The sequence below is a fragment of the Heteronotia binoei genome, chromosome 18, assembly GCF_032191835.1.
Source record: "Heteronotia binoei isolate CCM8104 ecotype False Entrance Well chromosome 18, APGP_CSIRO_Hbin_v1, whole genome shotgun sequence".
NCBI lineage: Eukaryota > Metazoa > Chordata > Lepidosauria > Squamata > Gekkonidae > Heteronotia > Heteronotia binoei.
Genome location: NC_083240.1, coordinates 38682191 through 38706864, shown reverse-complemented (window position 1 = coordinate 38706864; position 24674 = coordinate 38682191). Strand labels below are relative to the sequence as shown.

Here is a 24674-nt window from a genome sequence, read left to right as displayed (position 1 = left end):
CTAAAGCAAGGGTGTAGAACTCACTTGTTATGAGGGCCGGCTCCAACATAAAAGTGACTTTGTCGGGCCGAGTCGTGTGTGTCATAAAATGTAATGTCAGGTAGCAGAGATATAAACTTGATAAAGGACACAGACAAACACAATTAAAGATTTTTTAAAAATTAAAATAAAACATTAGCATTTATTGATCTTAAAGGTGCTTTCTTTGTATCTCTCCTGTGTGATCCAGGGAACTGGGTACAGGAAGGACTGGCTCTTTCCTTCTTTCCTCAGGGGACCAGGAGGGGAGGAGCCTCAGCCAATGGAGAAAATAGAGACTTCACTCTGTAGCTCCTGTGCGATTGAGCAAGCTTGGCAAGGCAAGCTGAGATGCAGAAGGAAGCAAGAGAGAGGGAGAAGGAAGCAGATGACAGCCAGTTGCTTTAGAGTCTGATAGGAGCCCTCTGGGGGGGCCTGATTTGGCCCCCGGGCCACATGTTTGACAGCCTGTGCTAAAGAGTCCCATAAGCTGATTTTGCAGTATCTGGGCTCCTCCTTCGTTCTGCCTGATTGGACTGACAGCTGACCAGCTCCACTGATGAGTGATTCCCTGCCCCAGCCTTATGAGAGAGGGAGAAGAATCTTCCTGCATCTGCTCTGTTTACAATTGCAAATGTGCTGTTAAGTGCCTATCATATCCAAGTAACACTCTTTATTCCTTCTCTCCATCTGTTCCAGGGGCTCTGCCTGGGCTAACACCATTGCCCAGTATTCACAAGCCATCTTCCTCTTCCTGTACATCCGCTGGAAAAAGCTCCACGTGGAGACTTGGGGAGGTGCGATGGATTCCTTCCCCTTCTTGCCAATCAGTCCATTGTGCGCATGAAAAGCCTCACCTTTGGGAAAGGAGTAGACCAGTTTTGGAAAGACAGCCGGTTCTGTTCAAACAGCCTTGTTTTGATTTAGCTTCGCTACTGTGCAAGGGATGAACCCTGCTTCTCTTTCCACAATGCACAATTAATGTATTTGCATCTCCTCTGTCCTGCTCTTTGCAGTCAGCTTGCCTTTGCAGGGATCCACCTAGACCCTGGGACTGGCCCAGCTAGGAGCTGGAGATGGGAGGTTGGCAGCTGGAGTGGACCAGTCGATCCAGCAAAGCAGGCCGCAGCCTAGGCAGGCAGGGAGGTTCCTGTGTGTTCCTGCTCAAAAAAAGCCATGCCTGGAGATTTGGGGGGTGGTGCTTGGGGAGGGGAAGGACGAGAATAGTGCCAAAGAGCCCACCTCCCAAAGAAGCCGTTTTTTTCCAGGGGAACTGATCTCTGTCGCCCGGAGCTCAAGCTGTAACAGCAAGAGATCTTCAGCCACCTCCTGGAGGCTGCTGACTCTATCTGGCAGTGTGGTTGCCAGCTTCCAGGTGGTGGCTGGAGATCTCCTGCTATTACAACTGATCTCCAGACATCAGAAATCAATTCATCTGGAGGAAATGGCCGCTTTGGAAGTTGGACTCTATGGCATTATACCCCATCAAAGCCCCAGTCTCCTCAGGCCCCCCTCCACCAATCTCCAGGTATTTCCCAACCTGGAGTTGGCAATCTCCAGGTATTTCCCAACCTGGAGTTGGCTGGAACATTGTCAGCAGGCACCTCTAGTGCCGGGCCGTCTCTAGCCCCTGTGGCCTTCAGCCATCGGTCTTGGCTCCTTCGGGCTCTTCTCCTGGGAACTCCTAATCTTGAGTCACTGAGTAGGTCATGACCAATGTTCCCTCAAAGCTGCAGAGTCTTGTGAGCAAAAGATCTACTTTTTTAGCTACTGGCACTAAAGTTGTGAGCGACTGGCATTAAAATGGCGAGTTACTGCATAAATTAGTGCGCTCTGGGGTCATCTTTCCTGAGCTAAGACAAAAACGTGTGAGCTGGAGGCTAAAAATCTGTGCGCTAGCTCGCACTCACTCAGCTTAAAGGAAACACTGGTCGTGACATCATTTCTGCATCAGTGGCATAAGAATGACAGGTACGTATCCATGACGTAAAAGGAGCGCAACTGAAACGAGAGAGTAAGTGACAAAAAGGACGTCAACCAAAACTAGCAACCGCACCTGGAATTCCAACAAAGAAATGTCATATCAGAGCATCCTTCACCCCCAGCAGATTGAAAGGCCCAAGTTTCACAATCTTGTGGTGCCTGAGCTGTCTGAGCCTTTGGGAGCAGCTTTGCCATGGGAGTTGTTGTGTCGATGCCTGCATATTTCTTTTCCTTCTGTTTCCAACGTAGGCTGGTCCAGCGAATGCCTCCAGGAATGGGACGTGTTCCTGGCCTTAGCGGTCCCCAGCATGCTCATGACCTGCATTGAGTGGTGGACCTTTGAAATCGGAAGCTTTCTGATAGGTCAGTGAGAAGGTTGCAGATTCCTGTTTGTTTGTCTTCTCGATCCTAGGCTGGTCCCTTGAGTGCCTCCAAGAATGGAACGAATTCACGGCTTTAGCAGTTCCCAGCATGCTCATGACCTGCCTTGCATGGTGGACGTTTGAAATTGGAAGTTTTCTGATAGGTCAGTAAGGGTCACAAGAAGTGGGAGGAGTCAGAAGGCCTGGCCACCCCTATTCTTCCACTGGGTTGTGACCGATGTTCCCTCTAAGCTGTGGAGTCTTGTGAGCAAAAATTCTACTTTGTGAGCTACTGGCATTAAAGTTGTGAGCAAGCAATTTGGCTGCTGCATAAATTCGTTTGCTCTGGAGCCATCTTTCCTGAGCTGAGACAAAAACATGTGAGCCGGAGGCTAAAAAACTGTGAGCTAGCTCACGCTAACTAGCTTAGAGGGAACAATAACTGTGACAATATCAATAATGTGTACAACCAGATGGCTCGTCTTTGCATCTGGGACTTCTCACTGATGCTATCACAACGTAGACACCAAGTGAAGGAAGGATCCAGTTTAAGGGCTGAAAATATTACTGGCAAAAACCGGCTCTAATAAGGAAGCCAGGTCTGTGTTGGAAAATACCTGGAGACCTTGGGGGTGGAGCTAGGAGAGGGCGGGGTTTGGGGAGGGGCCTCAGCATGGTCCAATGCCATAGAGTTCACTCTGCAAAGCAGCCATTTTCTCCAGGGGAGCAGATCTACCAGCTAGAGATCAGTTGTAAAAGCGGGAGATCTCCAGGCCCCACCTGGAGGCTGGCAAGCAGCCCTAGCCTATAAGCCATGTGGGGCCTTAGAACACACCCTCCTTAAAATTGTGTAGCTATGGCTGCCAGCCTCCAGGTTGGCTGGAGATCTCCTGGGATTACAACTGAGTTTCAAGCAGCAGAGATCAGTTCACCTGGAGAAAATAGCCACTTTGGAAGCTGGGCTGCATGGCATTCTACCCCGTTGAAGTCCCTCCCATCCTTCAACCCCTCCCTCTTCAGGCCCCTGTCAGGTCTACAAGTATCTTCAATAACAACGGCTCTCCATTTCTTTAGCGTTTATTGTAAAGCAGGATAGTACCACTGGTGAAACCAGTGACGAAATTAAGGCGGGAGGTCAGTGAATGCATATATATAGTGAAGCAGTTAGCGGTTACAACGCACCCCTCTCTTTCCGGCGTGAGATAAGTTCATAACTCTAAGTTGTTACAGTGCAGACATTCTCTCACAGTGAAATTCGTTAGCACAACATTCTAACAGATAGTGTTGGCCTTGAGAGCTGGAGACTGTTAGAAGGCCCACATACTTTCGTTTCCAGCAGCATAACGGGTGTTTTCAGAACAGTACAGAGATAGAATACAGTATTAACATGGCAAGGGACTTGACAGCTCCATCCCCAAAGATATTTCCCAACCTGGAGCTGGCAAAAAGATGCAACACCTTTTGTTGAGGACAAACTCAACTATCAAACCATCGACAAACATTCAACTTCCCCAGAAAGCTTCATCAGACTGGACTGTCAGTACAAAATAGAAAAGAGGGTACAGGGAGGAAAGAAAAGACGGAGAAGGCCCTGATCCATAACATAGTAAATAAGGAACTTGATTAGGAGGTCTAGATTGGGTCTCCCTGGACCACAAGTAGGATTGAGTGGGTGAGGTTGCCAGATCCAGGTTGGGAAACTTAACTCCTAGAGATTTGGAGATGGAACCTGGGGAGGGCAGGGAACCTAGTTTTGCCAATCCCCAGGTGGGGGCAGGGGATCCCCCGGATTGGAGGTCCTCCCCCCGCTTCAGGGTCATCAGAAAGCGGGGGGAGGGGAGGGAAATGTCTGCTGGGAACTCTGTTATTCCCTATGGAGATTTATTCCCATAGAAAATCATGGAGAATTGATCTGCAGGTATCTGTGGCTCTGGGGGGGGGGAGTTTTTTAGGGTAGAGGCACCAAATTTTCAGTATAGCATCTAGTGCCTCTCCCCAAAATACCCCCCAAGTTTCAAAAAGATTGGACCAGGGGGTCCAATTCTATGAGCCACAAAAGAAGGTGCCCCTATCCTTCATTATTTCCTATAGAAGGAAGGAATAGAAAAGGTGTGACGTCCCTTTAAATGTGATGGCCAGAACTCCCTTTGGAGTTCAATTATGCTTGTCAGAGCCTTGATCTTGGCTCCACTCCTAATGTCTCCTGGCTCCACCCCCAAAGTCTCCTGCCTCCACCCCCAAAGTCCCCAGATATTTCTTGAATTGGACTTGGCAACCCTAAGGGAACCTCAGTGGGGTACAATGCCACAGAATGTCCTCCAAATCATTCATGTTCTCCAGGGGTGATCTGCGTAGTCTGGGGATGAGCTGCAATCCCAGGGGATTCTCCAGGTCCTGCCAGGAGGCTGGCATCCCTAGCACGGCCCAAGCAGTTTCAGAATGCTCCAGAGACTAGTGGGACACAGATGTACAAGGAATAAACAAAACCACTTGGCTTTTGTCAACAGAAACCCTAGAAGTGAGTCAGATGTCTATGCAGCACCAGTCGGACCACACTGTGGCCTAGGGTTGCCAGCCCCCAGGTAGTGCCTGGAGATCTCCTGCTATTACAATTGATCTCCAGCTGGCAGAGATCAGCTCCCGTGGAGAAAATGTGCTGCCTGAAGGGCACTTGGTGTAATTCATCAACTGATCAAAGCCACCAAGTATTACACTGTCTTTCAGTTTGCAAAAATATATTATAAGGATTGTGTACAACACATAATAGACAATACAATAATGATAGAGGCCGGCGGTGCTAGAACCTTTTAAAGTAACAGAAAACCCCAAGGGGCCAAAAAACCCCCATCTCCAAATGAAATGATACAAGTCCAAACTTGGAAATAGTCCAACTGAAATTCACAAGGTGGGTGCTCCTGAGGAGTGCAGCTTCAATGCAGACGCTTTCTTGAAAAGACGTCTCTCTAGATTTTGATTACGTTTCAATTCTTTCTTCAATTTGACGGCTTAATTACTTAGGAACCCTGTTCTACATTCTCTAATCACAGCATTAAGCTTCTCATTTCAGTGTGAACATCGGGCTCTTTCATGAAAGAGACGGGGTTTTTTGGCCCCTTGGGGTTTTCTATTACTTTAAAAGGCCCTAGCACCGTCGGCCTCTATCATTACTGCATTGTCTATTATGTGTTGTACACAATCTTTATATTTTTGCAAACTGAAAGATGGTGTAGTACTTGGTGGCTTCGATCAGTTTCCCCTGGAGAAAATGGCTGCTTTGAAGGGTGGACTCTAGGGCATTGTAACTTGCTAAAGCCCCTCCCCTCCCCAAACCCCGCCCTCTCCTGGATCCACCCCCAAAGTCTCCAGGTATTTTCCAATACAGACCTGGCAACCCTATTATAGTCAACAGGTATCAGTTCCCCTGGAGAAAATGACTGCTTTGGAGGATGCATTCTATGGCATTGTATCTGGCAGAGGCTCCTCCCCTCCCCAAACCCCACCCTCTCCAGGCCCCGCCCTCAAATCTCCAGGTGTTTTCCCATCCAGAGCTGGCAACTTTCTCATGGCCCCATGTAGGGTAGAGAATGGAAGTTTGGTGTAGTGGAGAGCCAGTTTGGTGTAGTGGTTAAGTGTGTGGACTCTTATCTGGGAGAACCGGGTTTGATTCCCCATTCCTCCACTTGCAGCTGCTGGAATGGCCTCTGGCAGAGGTTGTCCTTGAAAGGGCAGCTGCTGTGAGAGCCCTCTCCAGCCCCACCCACCTCACAGGGTGTCTGTTGTGGGGGAGGAAGGTAAAGGAGATTGTGAGCCACTCTGAGACTTCAGAGTGGAGGGCGGGATATAAATTCGATATCTTCTTCTAAAATAGAATGGTTCTGGTCCTTATATTATTATCAAAGGTGGCAATTAATTTTAGATGAGGCAGTAGGCAGAGAATCAATGGAGCCCAAACAGAGTAGCTTTGCCTACTAGCCGGAGGGGCAAACAGTCCCTTTAGGCAAAGTCTTGTTTGCAGAATTTCTTTCTTGGGCAGCTGAATTCGAAACAATCCTTGGGTTGGAGTCAAATTAAAGAGGGGGCAGGTAGAAGAGGCTTATGAAGCTTTCAGAGTTTCGTTGATCGTATGACGTGAGGGTGGGTGGAAACTTCCTGGAAAAATTACCAAGTCTCCCACCCCACCACAAATTTCCATAACGTAGGAAAAATGGGAAAACAGACATTCCCTATGCAATTTTCCTCGCATCGTGGAGTAAAATAATTTGAAACCCTCTGTGGGTGCAGGGGTTACAGGGGAGATCTAAATGCAAATCCCACTCACAGGCATAAAACCTACTCTGCTGACTTTGCAAGTTGGGTGTAAGGACACACTCTCTCAGCCTGACCTACCTCACAGGGGTGGTGTGCAGGGACCCTGTAGGTCGCCCTGAGCTGTTTTGGAGCAGGGTGGGATTCAACTCCCTTTCCCACTGCCTCCCAGTAACGCTGTGCAAGATTCATGATGCCCAACTTCCATGTGGTTCTGCTTCCTCTTTTTCAGGCCTGCTAAGCGTTGTGGAATTGTCCGCTCAATCCATCATTTATGAAGTGTCCACTGTCGTTTTCATGGTAAGCCTTTTTCAACACCTGTTCAATACATTTGCAGGGGTTTTTACTTGGCATAGAGAGATTTTGGGAAGAGCACCCCAAACAGTAGGACTGCTAACAACCCTGGAACTTCTGCTCCATTGCAAAGGATTCTGGGACAGCTGTATAGGGGTGCCACATAGGTTTGCCCACCTTCAAGGGCCTAGAGATCTCCTCAAATTACATCTGTTCCAACTTCCTCTGGAGGAAATGTCTACTTTGGAAGCTGAAATCTAAGGAATGATTAGGTTGCCAAGTCCAAGAAATTTCTGGAGACTTTGAGGGTGAAGTCAGGAGCAAAATTGTGACAAGCATAACTGAACTCCAAAGGAAGTTCCGGCCATCACATTTAAAGGGATCGCACACCTTTTAAATGCCTTCCCTCAGTTAGAAATAATGAAGGATAGGGGCACCATCTTTTGGGGCTCATAGGATTGTACCCCCTGATCCAAACCTTTTGAAACTTGGAGAGTATCTTGAGAAGAGGTGCTGGATGCTATGCTGCAAATTTGGCAACTCTATATAAAAAAAACAGGCCCCCCCCAGAGGCTTATGGGTTTTGTCGCCTTAAGCTCAGTGGGGGTCTGCAGAACTCATCTCTAGCGGCCCCCCTGAATCGGGCGGTTGGAGGGGTGCTGCAGCCACGGCATCTCTAGGGAAACCCTGGAGGGGTTTCCTTTTAGTATTGGCTTTGCAGGAAGCCAGGGATATAGCGGCGGCTGCTCCCTGCCCTTTTTGTCTGCTCCAATGCTCTGCCGCCATGATCGCCATTAGGGCAGAAAGAGGTGAACACCTGACCGCTTGCTTTTCTTTCCTCTAACAAGCTTCTGATGCATTGCCTTTCTGCCTTAACTACTGCAATTCTACTTTGCAAGTAAGTTTGCTTTTCAATACCATCGGCTAATGGGTTGTTTTACATATCAACAAATGGGACAGTTCAAAAGAAGGGAAAGAGGTGAATCCCCCCCCCCCCACTTTTCCGTGCGTGTGGCTTCAAAAAGACAAAAAACAAGAATTTGCAACAATATGAATTAGGCTCAATATAGATACTTAAATCGACCCGGTTTATGATCGAATAAGTGATAAAGAGACTATCATCTGTTTATAATTTGATCTGAACAAAAACGAAATACAGAGATTTGTATTTGTCATCTGAGTGGAACTGAAATGGCAACAATCAAAGCACACAGCTGGAGGAGATTTGAAAGGATAGACTAACTGGGTTTCTGAGTAATTTCTCAAACTTGATTACTAGACTGAGTTATTCTGTGGAGAAAAATGGCATTGCAAAGCAAAATGTTTTATAAAAAAGATATCATGGATACCATAATTTCTCTTAAGCAAGACCTTGGTTTATTAACAGAGTTGATAAAAAAGCAAATGGGAGCTTTTATTTTGAAAGGTAGCGAAACCTTAAATCTTCTTTTGTTCATCATTTCTTTATCTGTACTTTTCATGTTATTTTAAATTGGGGGTTTTTTGTTTCCCCCCCCCCTCTCTCTGCTTGATATAAGTAAGTTAGTAGGATAATAAAGAGATATTTGTTTTTTATGCTTATCCAAATGATGACATTGCTAAGATAATGAGTCAGCTTGTACTTTTAATATGGTTAAGCGTAGCCAGTTAGTTTTGTGATGTGATTCCTGTGACTTTTTATATCTATAAGTGCTGAAGAAGAATAGTTTAGACTTCTAGTTTAAATAAGAGATTAGTAAAAAATGTATAATGGAAAATGAGGATGGTAGAATATGTGGTGAAAATTCAATACTTGCAGGTAGAAAGAATTGGGTATTTTGTTTTGAGGTAGAAATGTGATATATATGCAGCTTTCTTTGTTTCTGGTTTCCCATTCGGTATCCACCCCTCTGTCTTGTTGTTTCTGTATCTTTACATATGCCTTTTCTTTGTATAGTTAAAAGTCAATAAAAATTATAAAATAAAAAAACCAGCCCCCCCAGAGCCCCAGATAGCCTATGGGAATTGGTCTCCATAGGGAATAATGGAGTGCCCAAGCAGACATTTCCCTTCCCTCTCCCTGCTTTCTGATGACCCCGGGGGAGGCCCTTCAAACCAGGGCATTGCCTGCCCCTGACTGGGGATTGGCAACCCTAAGAATGATAGGTCTGTCCCCAGCTCCACCCTAGATAAACCCAGAGTTGGCATCTCCATTTGGAGGGCCAAAGCCAGCTCTCTAAAATATGAACCTGAAGGGGGCAAATACACAGGCCAGCAATGGGATCTGGCACAGTTGATTACCACAAGTAAATGTGTGGTTGGTTTTTCTGAGAGGGACTGGCAGGTGGGGGAGGGAGAGGGATAAAAGGGAGATGTTCTTGCACAGAGAAAACTGAATGCACAAAACATATTTCAACTGAGTCAGATTTCTCATCCCTACAACCCAACAGTGTGGAAAAGGAGAAATTAGAGGAGGGGTCCTCAGCCTTTCTGAGCATAGGGAATTCTGAAAGCACGTGCAGCCACAAAATGGCTGCCACGGGAGACGAAGCCAGGCACAAAATGGCTGCCTCAGCTTACCTTCAGTCACACAGTGAAGAGCCTTGGGCTGAGGTGGCAGCTGCTTGCTGAAGTAGCATCTTGAAAAACCTGCAGCCAGTCACATCGCCAGTGGCTAATCAGAAGCACTACTGGGCAAAAGTCCCACCTGGCCTACTTTCTAGAAACACTGCAGGCATCAGGAAAGGTGTTGACAGGCACCATGGCACTGTGTTGGATATCTAGGGTTATCAGGTCCAATTCAAGAGATATCTGGGGACTTTGGGAGACACTGGAGGTGGAGCCAGAAGCCAGGTTGTGACAAGCATCACTGAACACCAAAGGGAATTCTGGCCATCACATTTAAAGGGACCACACACCTTTTAAATGCCTTCCTTGCACTGGAAATAATGACGGATAGGGGCACCTTCTTTGGGGGCTCATAGAATTGGACCCCCTGTTCCAAACTTTTTGAAACTTGGAGGGTGTTTTGAGGAGAGGCACCGGATGCTATGCTGAAAATTTGGTGCCTCTGCCTCAAAAAACAGCCCCCCCCGAGCCCCAAATACTCGTGGATCAATTATCCATTATACCTTATAGGAATCAGTCTCCATAGGGAGTAATAGAGTGCCCAGCAGACATTTCCCTCCCCCACTTGCTTTCTGGTGACCCTGAAGTGGCGGGAAGGGCCTCCCAACTGTGGGAATCTCCTGCCCCCACCGGGGGATTGGCACCCCTAACAAAGGCCCTTCCTCTGACATGGACGGAAGGGTTCCTATGCCAGTGGAAAGCAGAACAGAGCTAGAATTGCCAGCCTCCAGGTGGAGATCTCCCGCTTGTATAACTGATCTCCAGCTCCCCTGGAGAAAATGGCTGCTCTGAAGGGTGGCCTCTAGGGCACTGTACCATGCTGAGGCCCCTCCCCTCCCCAAACCCCGCCCTCTCCTGGATCCACCCCCAAAGTCTCCAGGTATTTCCCAGCACAGACCTGGCAACCTTAACGGAGTCAGAAGTTCGACTCTTGAGGGAAGATATTTGAAGAAAAGCCAGATATCAATCTTCTAAATAATCTAGAACTGTCTTACCTCTGACTGGTGGCAGCTTCTTTTTCAGCCCTCAGGCCTAATCCCCATCAACCCAAATGGCCACCTGGAGTCTCCTGCATGCAAAGCAATGGTTCTACCCTGCAGCTGTGGCCCTGACCTTTCAAAAGAAAAGAATGTGCGGGGGAGGGGTGTTTTAGGTTAGCTTTGGGGAGGGAATCAAACGGGGGACATCTGCACCCCGGCCGTCTGCTTAGATGCCACTTGCATCATTTTCCTCAGATTCCGTTTGGGATTGGCACATCAGCCAGCGTCCTGGTGGGCAACGCCTTAGGAGCTGGCGACGAGGAGGAGGCCAAGAGGATCTCTGTGGTCACCATTTTGTGCACAGGTATGGGCCACTCGGCAGCATCCAGGAGTGAAATAACACAGGCAGAAATGTGATTGGTATCAGCAAACCTGTACAGAGCTGCCCTAGCCTGAATGGGACGCTTGGTCTGTCAAGATTAGTCGACTGCTCTGTCTGGCAGTGCACAGGCACTCTTTCTCCTCCTCAGAAGTCCCTCGTTCTTTCCTCATCTCCTCAGAACTCTCCCTGCTCCTCTTTTCCTCAGAAATCTCTCTGTTTCCTTTCCTCAGCCACCTCCTTTGGCTCCCTGTCAGGATCAGTTTGTCTGGAGCAAACACTGGCTTTTGAGGGTGGACTGTATGGCATTGTACTCCCTGAGACCCCTCCACAAACCTCGCCCTCCCTAGGCTTCACCTCCATATCTCCAGGAATTTTCCAACCCAGAGTTGGCAACCCTACCCAAAACTTTATGGTTAAACCATAAAGTTTGGGGTGAATCCTAGAATGTTGCCCCAATGTGATGATGTCACTTCCAGTTTTGTGATGGAAGTGATGCTGTGCATTGGTGGGACACTGAAGGACCCCTCCCCTCCTAGCTTGTCAAGCAGCAGCAAGTAATAGAGACCCCAAGCCATAGGGTTGCCAGATCCTCTCACCATCGTGGTGGGGGGATTTGGTGGTGGTGGTGGGGTTTTCCTAAAGTTGGCTGCTGTGTGCAAGGTTGGAATTCTAGCAGGAGCTCCTTTGCATATTAGGCCACACCTCCCTGATGTAGCCAATCCCCCAACAGCTTACAAAAAAGAGCCTTGTAAGCTGTTGGAGGATTGGCTACATCAGGGGTGTGTGGCCTAATATGCAAAGGAGCTCCTGCTAGAATTCCACCCCTGGCTGTTGTGCAGTACTCTGGTTCTTGGGGCAAAACGCTATGCCTTTTTTTGCCTTCAAAACCATAAAGTTTGCTTAAAACCCAGAGTGTCGCCATGTGATGTTCCCAGTGTGATGTCATCATGTCAGCAACGTTGCACAACCTCCCTGTTTGCATGTAGGGCTTCTCTTACTGGACAGTTGGCCAGCACCGGATTAAATCCCCCAAAAGTGGGGGAACCCCTACTGGACCTGAGGGCTGGAACCCTACCGAGCCAGGAAATCTCCTGCTATAGACCTGGCACTCCTAGCCAAAACACAGGTCAGTAGAGCAACATAGGCAAGGAAAAGCAGAGCTCCCTCACTCTACAGCAGTGAGGCTGAGGCTGTTGGGTCCACTTCACCTCCCACCAACGCTTCCGCTCCATCTTCTGGTTTGCCGCAGAAGGGATCCACAGTCTGGAAGCAAGTCCCACCCGTTTCCTCCTCTCTCCCACCCCTTACATGGAAGATTGTCGTGTAACGGTGTAAGAGGCATGAATCCGAGAAGACGACTGAGAGAGAGTCCAAACTGCAAGGGGGGAAAGTAACATTTTAACTCGGCCAATAAAAAGTTTGAAACTGGGCTGTGCAGAAAAAGAAAATAATTACAATCCACTTACTCGTGTCGAAATTTTACAGGTTAGCCAAACTCCACTCTCTGCGGCTTCCAAAAATAATTAGCAGACTTGCAATATTTGAATGAGTAATAAAAGAAACAGACTCTTCAAAGGAGCATTGCCTGTACAAATTTGGGACTAAATTAGGGTTGCCAGCCTCCAGGAATTCCTCTCCTGGAATTACAGCTGCTCTACAAGCAAATGAGAACAATTCCCCTGGAGAAAATGGCTGCTTTTACAGGTGGACTCTAGGGCATTGTACCCCATGGCAGGCTTCAGATTCAGCAGGAGCTCACAGAGGTGCAGCTCCTGAACCTTTCTGAGGGTTCCCCCTCTTCTTCCTCACCAACTTTGTCCATTAAATAGGAGATGCAGCTGCATAACAATCCCTGGATTAGGAGAGCGGCAGCTGGGCAGTCGAAATTTTACAGGTTAGCCAAACTCCACTCTCCGCGGCTTCCAAAAATAATTAGCAGACTTGCAATATTTGAATGAGTAATAAAAGAAACAGACCCTTCAAAGGAGCATTGCCTGTACAAATTTGGGACTAAATTAGGGTTGCCAGCCTCCAGGAATTCCTCTCCTGGAATTACAGCTGCTCTACAAGCAAATGAGAACAATTCCCCTGGAGAAAATGGCTGCTTTTACAGGTGGACTCTAGGGCATTGTACCCCATGGCAGGCTTCAGATTCAGCAGGAGCTCACAGAGGTGCAGCTCCTGAACCTTTCTGAGGGTTCCCCCTCTTCTTCCTCACCAACTTTGTCCATTAAATAGGAGATGCAGCTGCATAACAATCCCTGGATTAGGAGAGCGGCAGCTGGGCAGGCAGCCACCAGGGGCTTTGCCATGCCCCCAGGAGCCCTCATTAACCCCTGGAGAAGCCCACACCACCCTTTCGCCACTCTTTATGTGATTTTGGGGCAGTGGGTGGCTCGCTGGCCTTTTGACTAGGAGGTGGCGGGCCAGGAGAGCTCCAGGCAAGTGAGGCCTGCTTGGGCTGGCTGGATCTCTAGTCAGCCCAAGCAGGCCTCACTCGCCCAGGGCTCTCTTTTCTTGCATCAGGTCGCTTTTGACTGGGGGCGGTGGCATATGCTAATGAGTTATGCTAATTAGCTTCACCACCTGTTTTTCTACAAAACAACCCCTGCCCCATGAAAGTCTTTCTCCTCCCCGGACTCCACCCCCCCCGAATTTCCAGGAATTTCCCAACTTTAAGCTGGCAATCTTGGGCTAACTGCATGTCCTCCATCCATCTTTAGTATGTCCTACCAGTCACTTTATTAAAGAATCTGGGTCTCACCACAACAGAAACCAGAAGCCCATTTTTCCCGAGGAGGACATTTATATACCTACAGGGAACCTCTTCTTATATTTACAATTTACAGTTGTTTTCATGGACATAACAATTACACTAGTATTGTTGGGAATGTATTTTATTGCTGCGGCTTCAAAACACAAATAGAATAATTACCTTAACAATATTATTGATTGTATTATTGACCACAGATGTTACTGACAGTGTTACAGAAGTTACATATAGCTTTGTTTTGTAGCAGGAACTCCTTTGCATATTAGGCCACACCCACCTGAAGTCAGTCCTTCAAGAGTTTACAGAGCTCTTCTTACAGGGTCTACTGTAAACTCTTGGAGGACTGGCTACATCAAGGATGTGCGGCCTAATATGCAAAGGAGTTCCTGCTACAAAATAAGCCCTGGTAACTTTAAAACACAAAACACCGATGAAACATTGAAGAAGACACACAATGCCAACAAAAGAACGAATGATGAACATATGAGAACATAAGAGAAGGATCAGGCCAAATACCCATCCAGTTGAACACTCTGTGTCATAATTTGGCCAAAACTCAGATGCCAGGAGGTCCACCAGCGGGGCCAGAACTCTTGAAGCCTTCTCACTGGTGCCCCCCCCCCCCGCTCAAGCACCAAGAATACAGAGCATCACTGCCCCAGACAATGGTTCTAACTCAGGTGCTTCCAGGTGGCCAGGTGCTTTTAACTCACCACCACAGATTTATAACTACAATTTTGAAGACGTAGGTCTGATTTACTTACAAAGAATATATTTGAGGATTCTACATATGCCATTCTTTAGATGCTATGATGATTAGAACAAGAGATTAGGGACTGAGATTCTGGGTAAAACTCGTGTTACATTTTGCCACCCTAAGGTGATCATGCCATCTCCTTTCTTCCCAGTGGCTTTTGCCCTCCTGATGGATGTCATCTTGATAGCGTCAAAAGATGTCCTGGCCTATATATTTACCAGCGACGAGTGAGTAACATGGTCCTGTTCTGTTCCTTTTGATGATTATGAGGAAAGACCATTGCCTAAACGGAGCGCTTTTGGAGGTGGGGCTGAAAGTGCTTCATACACATTTGGGAAATTCCTGAACACAGGGCTTTTTTTTTTGTAGCAGGAACTCCTTTGCATATTAGGCCACACACCCCTGATATAGCCAGTAGGTCCTGTACTAAGAGCCCTGTAAGCTCTTGGAGGATTGGCTACATCAGGGAGGTGTGGCATAATATGCAAAGGAGCTCCTGCTATTTAAAAAACAGCCTGCCTGATCATGAAACCATCTATACTTGCGACCATCACTACCTCCCCTGGCAGTGAATTCCATCATTTAATTGCTCAATGAGTAAATATCTATTTCATTTTTTCTGTCCTGATCCTATTTCCCCACATTCTGTTCTTTTGACAGAGCAAGAAAAAGCTCTCTCCACACTCTCCACCCAGGGCTTAATTTTATGAACCACTTTTCAGGAGGCCCTGCCTGCTGGTTGGAGGGTAGAGCCTCTTGCACACAATTCAGCGAGATGAGCCTATAAGAACTGCAGTTTGGTCCTTTGGCTGACATTCTCTTCTATTAATTCTTCTTTCTCCCAAATAGAGAGATCACTGGGCTCGTGGCCTGGGTTATGCCGGTCTACATGGCCTTTCACCTGTTTGAAGCCCTTTGCGTAAGTCCATCTGCTGCCAAAAGGGGTTGGGTGGATTTCTCATCATTTCATGGAGGTTGTGGACAGGATTCCATTGGTGTGGCACCTAAATTCCATAATCCTGTGGTTCCGTTTCAATGTCGCTTCTCTTTTTTTGCAAACAGAGCCCATGAGTCTTGCACCAAGTCCCTCTCCCAAATTTACACACATTCTTTTTGTTTCAAAGATTCAATGTAAGTGTAACCGAAAATGGTGCAAAAGACTAAATATGGGCAGGTTTAGAAATGCAGAAGAGGGGTTGTTTCATAGAAAAAGAGGCACTGGAGCTCACTAGCGCAACTCCTTTGCATATGCCACACACCCAACATCATCAGAAGGTGTACTAAGTCATATCAGCTCAGCATCTAGCTTAAAATACTCCTTGAACTATAACTGTCATAATAAAACCTTTCTATCATACTTTTAAAATTACATTCTCCTATGTGGCCACAATGGTATGACGATTTCCATCTGTCTGCTTTATACGTTTTGAACATTTCCCCATTTTTTGGTGGGGAAAAATATTAGAAAGTTTGTCGAATCTTTAGAGTTCAGCAAAATGTTCACAGGAAGTTAGAGCGCTGGAGTCCAGAAGTAAGTTTGTGTGTGCGGGGGTGGTTTAAGAAAGAAAGATCACAATAAGCCAGTTTGGTGTAGTGGTTAAGTGCATGGACTCTTATCTGGGAGAACCGGGTTTGATTCCCCACTCCTCCACTTGCACCTGCTGGCATGGCCTTGGGTCAGCCATAGCTCTGGCAGAGGTTGTCCTTGAAAGGGCAGCTGCTCTGAGAGCCCTCTCCAGCCCCACCCACCTCACAGGGTGTCTGCTGTGGGGGAGGAAGGGAAAGGAGATTGTGAGCCGCTCTGAGACTCTTCGGAGTGGAGGGCGGGATTATAAATCCAATATCTTCATCTACCTCACAGGGTGTCTGTTGTGGGGGAGGAAGGTAAAGGAGATTGTGAGCCGCTCTGAGACTCTTCGGAGTGGAGGGCGGGATATAAATCCAATATCTTCATCTTCTTCATAATCCACTCCTGTGAGCTTTTGCCCAAAATGAGGCCTGGATCTGATTGTCCTCACCGGAGGCCATTCTGTTCCCAGAAGACGCCATGGCACAGATAAGACAGAATGCCAAGCAGGGCAATTTAACCTTGCCTCGTGTGGCTAGCTGAGCTACTCTCGATTTGGGGAGCCAGACTTAGGCAGCCTACTCAGCACACACCCCTCGTGCACAAAAATGTGAACGCATCCTGGACAAGGGAGCGGAGAACCCTTTAAGCTGCAGTGTTGCCAACAGAGATTCAAGAGACGCTCTGCTGCCTTCCCAGACACTCCTTACACAGGCCTGAGAGAGCATCTCAGACTCTCCGGGACAAACTCCTATTTCCTAATTCGAAACAGTTCCCAGAAGAAAGGGGCATCTGCCATTCAGGCCCCTTCCGAACAGTTGCTTTGGAATCCTTTTCCCTCCCCAGAGAACAGATGGGCTGAGGGTTGGATAAACATATGGAGCAGAGATCCATCAGTGGCTGTTAGCCACAGTGTATCGATGGAACTCTCTGTGGGGCAGTGATATTCTGTATTCTGGGTGCTTGGGGGAGGCACAGTGGGAGGGCTTCTACTGCCCACTGGTGGACCTCCTGATGGCACCTGGGTTTTTTGGCTGCTGTGTGACACAGAGTGTTGGACTGAATGGGCCATTGGCCTGATCCAACATGGCTTCTCTTATGTTCTTATGGACCTCCTGATGGCACCTGGTTTTTTTGCCACTGTGTGACACAGAGTGTTGGACTGGATGGGCCATTGGCCTAATCCAGCATGGCTTCTCATGTTCTTATGGACCTCCTGATGGCACCTGGGTTTTTGGGTCACTGTGTGACACAGAGTGTTGGACTGGATGGGTCACTGGCCTGACCCAACATGGCTTCTCTTATGTTCTTATGGACCTCCTGATGGCACCTGAGGGTTTTTTTGGCCACTGTGTGACACAGAGTGTTGGACTGGATGGGCCATTGGCCTAATCCAGCATGGCTTCTCTTATGTTCTTATGGACCTCCTGATGGCACCTGGGTTTTTTGGCCACTGTGTGACACAGAGTGTTGGACTGGATGGGTCACTGGCCTGACCCAACATGGCTTCTCTTATGTTCTTATGGACCTCCTGATGGCACCTGAGGGTTTTTTTGGCCACTGTGTGACACAGAGTGTTGGACTGGATGGGCCATTGGCCTGATCCAACATGGCTTCTCTTATGTTCTTAGGCTCTTTGGGTGCTTTGCTGGTCTGGGGGCCACAAGAGACACCCAGCCAGTTTTCCCTTGAAGCAAACTCTGAAAAGAATGACTTGAACCTCTGCCTCTCCTTTCCACAGTGTTCGGGCGGTGGAATTTTACGTGGGACGGGCAAGCAGAAGCTGGGCGCCATTTTCAACGCCATCGGCTATTACGTGGTGGGCTTGCCGATCGTGGTGGTGCTTCTTTTTGTGGCCAAAATTGGGCTGATAGGTACTGACAACTGGGGATGCAGGAAGAGGGGAGGGATTCTACGCAGAGCACTTTGCAGGGCAGTCAAATCTCTCTTGCTCGTTCTTTGGGTGAAGGCAGAGGTTAGCTGGTTTAAAGCAGGGCCACCATTGCAATATGCTGGGACTATGGCTCAGTGGTAGAGCCTTTGCTTGGCCCGCAGAAGGTCCCAGGTTCGATTCCCAGCATTTCCAGTTAAGGATCAGGCAAGAAGTGCATGTGAAGGCTGTTGTCCTTAAAAGCACAGGATCGAGCCTGGGCAACCCCCAAACAGAAGTTGGTTCTGCAGTGGGGACAACGGAGGTGGAGCAAGGGGCTAGGAAAGCAGGCAGAGTCCCCCTCTGACCGGGCCTCTCTTCCCTGCTGCAGGGCTTTGGCTGGGCATGCTGATCTGTGCCTTCATCCCCTGCACCTGCTGCATCATCTACTTCACTCGGATGAACTGGAAGCAGGCAGCTGAGGAGGTAAGCAGAAGGAAAGCCACCAGGGGTGTCAAACATGCAGCCCGGGGGCCAAGTCAGGCCACGGAGGGCTCCTATCAGGCTCCTGAGCAACTGGCTGTCACCTGCTTCCTTCTCCCTCTCTCTTGCTTCCTTTTGTATAACAGCTTGCTTTGCAAGGCTTGCTCAATTGCACAGGAGCTACAGAGCAAAACCTGTTTTCTCCATTGGCTGAGGCTCCTCCCTTGGGGAGGAAGGGTGGTAGGCAGAGCTTGCTTTGCCAGGCTCTCTCAATCGCACACCAGAGCTATTGTGCCAAGCCTCTCTTCCTTCTGTTGGCTGAGGCTCCTCCCCCTTATCCCCTGGGGAAGGAAGGAAAGAGCCAGAGCTTCCTTTGCCCAGTCCCCTGGATCCCATGGGAGAAATACAAAGAAAGCACCTTTAAGACCAACGTGTGCTGTTTTAAGCATGTTTTAATGTTTGTTTTTAAATCTTTGTGTTTGTGTCTTTTATAAAGTTTATATCTCTGCTATCTAATCTTAAAGAGGCACCCACATGGCCAGGCCTGACGAGGTCTCATTTATGTCAGATCTGGCCCTCATAACAAATGAGTTTGACACCCCTGAGATAGCGCAGCTGTGCCGTTTCGAGTCCAAAATCTTTCATTTCCATCCGATCTTGGAAGCTAAGCAGGGTCAACTGTGGTTGGTGCTTGGATGGGAAACTTCCTTGAAATACCCAGGCGAGAGGGCAGGGGCAGGCTCTATTCAGCCACCTCTCTCCAGGCCCCCGGTAGGAGTCAGCCACCAGAGGTCAACATGACTTCCAGGTGCAAACATACACACATGCGTAAGCACACGCACACAAATATACAAAAATACCCCCTTCAAAAAAATCTTTTGTTTCGAGAATGCTTCTCCGTTCTCTGAACCAGACAAGGGTTTTAATTCGTTTTCGGGGGGTGGGGGGGTGGGTTGAAGCCAATTCTCTGAAATTGTTTGGCATCAATTGTGCAAAAATGCTATCAAAACAACGAGAGTGCCCACCAACAAAGAAGGGAAAAGAAAAGGAGGAAGCCACTATTTTCTTCCCTTAGAGAATCTGGGGATGCAGCAGTTAAGAAAAGGGCATTCACAGATTTTTAAGCAGATTCCATCAGTGGCGTCACTGGGGTGGGTTGCACCCTGGGGCCAAGTGCGTGGGTTGCACCCTGGGGCCAAGTCGGTTGCACCCTGGGGCCAAGTGTGCCGGACTCGGAGGGAAGAGCAGCAGTCCTCGTGCGCTGCCCAGAGGTGCTAAATCCCTCGCGTTCGAACAAAGGAAGCCTCCGCCTGGAGAAGCCGAAAGATTTGGGGACGGTAACCGTCCCGAAACTTGAGGAGAGGCGCTGCTCGTCCTGCAAACTACTTCTTCCATCAGTCCGTCCCTCCCAAGGCGCTGGCGGCGGCGCGGGCTTGTGCAAGACCAGTTGCTAGCCGAGAGCGGCGGCTGGGGGAGCTCAGCGCACCTGGCGAGAACCAGCGAGAAAGAAGCCCGCTTCGGGTCCTCGTCGCCTGCCCCCTCCTCCCCCGCCGCCAGCAGCAGCGCCTGCGGTGCGGAGTCTTCAGCACTGGCGCTCATGCGCACTGCCGGCAATGCTCCTGCGCTACCCCTCACCCGCTCCTCCTCTTGCTGCTGCGAGCGCGGCCGATGCCGCCTGTTTTCCTCCTGCGTGAGGGACTCCCTCGCTCTCTGCCTGCCTGCCCCCTTCCCTTCCCTCCTGCGCCCCGCGCGTCTAAAGCCTCCTTTCCCTCGCTGGTTGGCTCGCAACGTCCTCCCTTCCCTGGTTTGCCTGCTCGCCCTCTGATGCCTGCCTGCGGAGAGCTGCGCTTTCCTCTTCCCTCCCGGCCTTCTCTCGCTTCGCCACTGCCTTGAAAGAGCCTCCCCGCGTCTCCCGCCAATAAAGACTGTGATTGCTTGCCGCCTGCTGCCTTCAAAGAGCCCTAGGGGGCCAATGAGAATGCTCTGGGGGGGGCCAATGGCCCCCTTGGCCCTGCCCTAGTGACGCCTCTGGATTCCATATTTCCTTCATTTGAAATGTGGTGTTGGAGGAAAGTTTTACAGGTAATGTGGACCTTCAAAAAAGACAAGCCAGCGGGTCCTAGAACAAATCAAGACTGAACTCACCCTAGAAGCTAAAAGAATGGAGACTATCATACTTTGGTCACATTCTGAGAAAACCAGAGTCACTGGAAAAGACAATAATGCTGGGAAAACTTGAAGGCAGCAGGAAAACATGATTGACTCAACATGATGACGTCATTCCTCATGTCATCATCGTGTTGATGGCACCTGGTTTTCTGGCCACTGTGTGACTGGATGAGCCACTGGCCTGATCCGACACGGCTTCTCATGTTCTTAATGGAAAGGGCTGATGCCAGCAACATTAAAAAAGGAAACAGGTGGGTTAGCCCCTTATTTTTGCATTTGAAGCTGGAGACAGAGACCGATTTCCCACTAAACTTACGCCGCTCTCACTCTCCTCCGTGGGGCTGCTGATGGATTTTGCACAAAATGCCCTGGACTGGCGAGTTGTTCCGCCACTCTTCAAGTTCCCTCCGCAGCAGGCAGGATCCGCCACTCTTCAAGTTCCCTCCGCAGCAGGCAGGTTTCTGTCTGCCGAGGAGGGAACTTGAAAAGGGGCGGGGCAACTCGCCGGCTGGTGGCAGCTTGTGCGAAATCCAGCAGCAGCCCTGCAGCGAAAAGGAGCAACGAGACCGGGACAAGGTGAGTGGGGAATCGGTCAGAGATGCTACAAGGCAGGAAGCGAGTCCTTCCAAAACTGTTTTTTCACTTGGCATTGTCATCTGGACACAGCCGATGGGTTTGACAGGTGGGTTTAAAAGCCAGACTGAAACGATGGCTCAGTTTATCTGAAAAGGATTGTCTGGATCTACCCCTAGGCTCGGCACCGTGCTGGATTGACTCAGAAGCAGCCGGACGATTCGCACTCTGCTTCCCCTCCTAAGGCAGCTCCCTTCTCAGGTACGAAAGAGCGTTTTTGATCAAGTGGCCCAGAATCTCTCAGCCCAGAAGAGAAGTTGCTTTTAATTCCCAAGGTTTTCACCCCCAGCACTGGCCTGCCTCCCCTCCCCTCCCGGCCTCACAAAGATTTGAGGTGTAGTCTGTCCCACGCTGGTCACTCAGTGATGTCACTTGCTGGCTACTGCCTCTAAGCCTGGCAACAGACAGGTAAGCAAGGAAGTTGCTTGGAAACACTCTGTCATGATGTGCCTTTTGAACTGTCAAGACACTCGAGATAGCATTTTCTCCCAAGTGTTCCCGGGGTCTGTCTTAAGATCGCTTTTATTGCAAACTTTGTTGAATCTCATACGAGTAGAAGGAATACAGAAAAGCAGGTGTTATGTGAAAAAAAATATCAAGCTCTTGTGGATCTTTACACATTTTGCAATTAGCTTCATCAGGGAATCTAGTATAAGATATAAAGTAAAATTATAATTCCATTAATTGAAAATGGTATGCCAGGGGTGGCTCTTTTACACATATTGTGTGGCCCCACTGCCCAGCTTGGTGAAAGCATTTGTCTTTTTAAATAACTTCGCCAAGCCAAGCCAGCCAGCAGCTTGGAGAGTGCATTTAAAGTTGCTTTCTTTCCACCCCTCCTCCCATCTATTTGCTTTCCTCCCTCCTTCACGGCTCTCAAACATTCGATATTCATGTCTTGTGGCTCTCAAACATCTGATGTTCAGGTCTTGTGGCTCTTAAATTAAGCAAAGTCTGGCCACCCCTAAGGTATACCATTCAATAGTCAAGCCTAAACTTACTTACAACAATATTCATAATTGCAATAACCAAGCGTGATACATATAAGCCAATACAAATGTAATACACTTAGGTCTGGGGAGGAAACCCCCCTATAATAAATTACAATAAAATTTCAACTCAGAAACATCCCGGTACACAAAGAGAATGAACCACACAATTGATGGCATACTGTTTCCAAAGTTATTTGCTTTCCACTTTGCGCGGTAAGATAATTGAAACTAAGGCTGGCTGTGTTTTACAGCTAGGTATGCTGGAACACCTTCTTGGAACTTGAAAGTGCCTTTGGGCCATTTCAGGTGTGGGAATTGTTCTTACTGTAAGTTGACATGCAACATCAAAAGATTTTTAAAATCCTACTGATGGAAAACAGTCTGACCTAAGAACTGCAACTTCAAATGAGCGGTATGTGCAATCAGGGACCATTCCGGCTCTCCAGTGGGAGTTGCCCAGTGTTTATTTGCTGGTGGATCCCAGATTGATGGGGCTGGTGGCTGGGTGTTTGGCTGGTTGTATTGCACAGGGGCTATTGTATTTTTGGGCAAGGGCGATGAATATTTCATTAGCTCTGCTCCTGTGCATTTTCTTTCTGTTGTGTTGTCTTGATTGCCATTCTGGACAGTGTAATTTCTGTTTCACCCATTTTGGATCCTGTCTGTATTTTTGTTTCATTCTTTTATGCCATTAAGGTTTTGAATCTCTCTATCATAATAAACTTTATGTTGCAAAGACCTCTGGATGCCTAAAGCACCTGTCTGTGAATGTAAAAGCAACATATCCCTGGGAAAAGGAGCACCCCCTGTGTCACACTTTATGGCAGGGGTGGCCAGACTACAGCTTGGAAGCCACATGCGGCTTTTCACACATAGTGTGGCTCTCGAAACCACCACCGCCCCACCCACTGACTTGGAAAAGACATTTCTCTCTTTCACTCACTTCTCCAAACTAGTGGGTGGCTTGGAGAATACATGTATAGTTAAAGTTGCTTTCTTTCTACCTCCCCATCTATTTCCTTCCTTTCTTCTCTCAAACTTCTGATGTTCATGTCTTGTGGCTCTCAAACATCTGACGTTTATTCTATGTGGCTCTTGCATTAAGCGAGTTTGGCCACTCCTGCTTTATAGAATACAAGCATTCACCCCCCAGATATTGTTTTCTGGGCCAAAAAAAAAAGTACCAGGATGAAATGAGGGGGGTATTAATGAGGAAGGAGGGTGAATGGATACTGAGACTAAGATCTTTGGTCCCTCACAGATTCAATGAAAGTCTGGATTTTCTGCATATGTCTGGTCACAGTGACTAAGTACTTTGGGCATGAATGCTGGGCCTTTTAAGCTCCAAGGAGGTGGAACTTAACCTGATTGCAAAACACAACCTGTCTTAGTTTCAATTATATTACTGCTCGACGTTAAAGGGAATAGCTTTGGGAACGTCATGCCAACAATCTTGTTGTTCATTCCCTTTGTGTACTTGAATGTTTAGGAGTTGAAATTTTATAGTAATTTATTGCAGTGTGTGTTTTTTTTACAGACCTAAGTGTATTGTGTTTGCATTGGCTTGTGCGTATCACGCTCGGTTTTGCAATTAAGAAAACTGTCATAATTAAGGTTAGACTTGACTTCTGAAAGGTATATAATTTTAATTAATTGAATTGTAATTTTACCTTATATTAGATCCCAACAGAGCAAATTGCAAAACGAGAACTTAATTTCCACCTCGCACTTGTTTTTCTCCATCCCTTCTGCCTGCTGGTGCAGTTGTTCTTGTTTTCTACGCAATGAGTAGCCAACCACTGAAGCTATTAGGGAGAGGTATTTGTGAATTTCCTGCATTGTGCAGGGGGGTTGGACTAGATGACCCTGGCGGTCCCTTCCAACTCTATGATTCTATGAAGCCAAGGGCCTCCCTCCTGTCTTTCTTTTTTGGGCTGCAGCAAAAACAGATGTTGAGAACGGAGCCGTCCTGCTGAGCATCACCAAGACCGATGGACCGAGCTACCACCTCCGGAGCCCAGAAGAGACTCCCAGTCGCTCCACTGTCAGTCACGTTCTGACCACAAAGCAACTGATTGTGCATCGTGGACTGGCGGTTGTAGCTGCCGTAGCCGTTTTGGCCGCAGGAGTCCTGATACGATTCTTGACTGTCCCTGAATGAGCACCTTGATTTTTGGCGCAGGGAAGAAATGGAAGAGCCCCGTTGACAGGAAAGGCAGGGAGCTGGAGACGGTGCGTTGTCCTTAAGTCATCCAAGTCCTGGGTTGAGATGCTGGCGGAATTTGACTGTGGTCCCCGCAAAACCCCAAACTTGCACTCCTCCATGATTCACTGGACGCCAGTAGTTGTCCTCTGGGGAGTTAAAAACCAGAGACCTTTGTGCCAGTCCGGCTCATTCGAAGTCAAGCGGCGCTACGGTGAAATGACAAAGACGCTGAAGGTGTTTAGCAGCAAACAAAAAAAACCAATCATTGAGACCAATAAAAAAGCTTCAATTTC

General features: G+C 48.2%; 1 protein-coding gene across 1 annotated transcript in view; it reads left to right on the top strand.

Moving 5' to 3' along the window:
- The window catches only part of SLC47A1 (solute carrier family 47 member 1), a 41471-nt gene extending 16797 nt beyond the window's left edge, over nucleotides 1-24674 (top strand). The window contains exons 8-17 of the mRNA XM_060259004.1: nucleotides 718-815; nucleotides 2251-2364; nucleotides 6901-6968; nucleotides 10805-10913; nucleotides 14613-14688; nucleotides 15311-15380; nucleotides 17770-17902; nucleotides 18290-18384; nucleotides 21303-21384; nucleotides 24116-24674. Coding sequence (XP_060114987.1) covers nucleotides 718-815; nucleotides 2251-2364; nucleotides 6901-6968; nucleotides 10805-10913; nucleotides 14613-14688; nucleotides 15311-15380; nucleotides 17770-17902; nucleotides 18290-18384; nucleotides 21303-21384; nucleotides 24116-24336 — 1066 coding nt within the window. The 3' untranslated portion in view covers nucleotides 24337-24674. The remainder of the gene's footprint in view (nucleotides 1-717; nucleotides 816-2250; nucleotides 2365-6900; nucleotides 6969-10804; nucleotides 10914-14612; nucleotides 14689-15310; nucleotides 15381-17769; nucleotides 17903-18289; nucleotides 18385-21302; nucleotides 21385-24115) is intronic.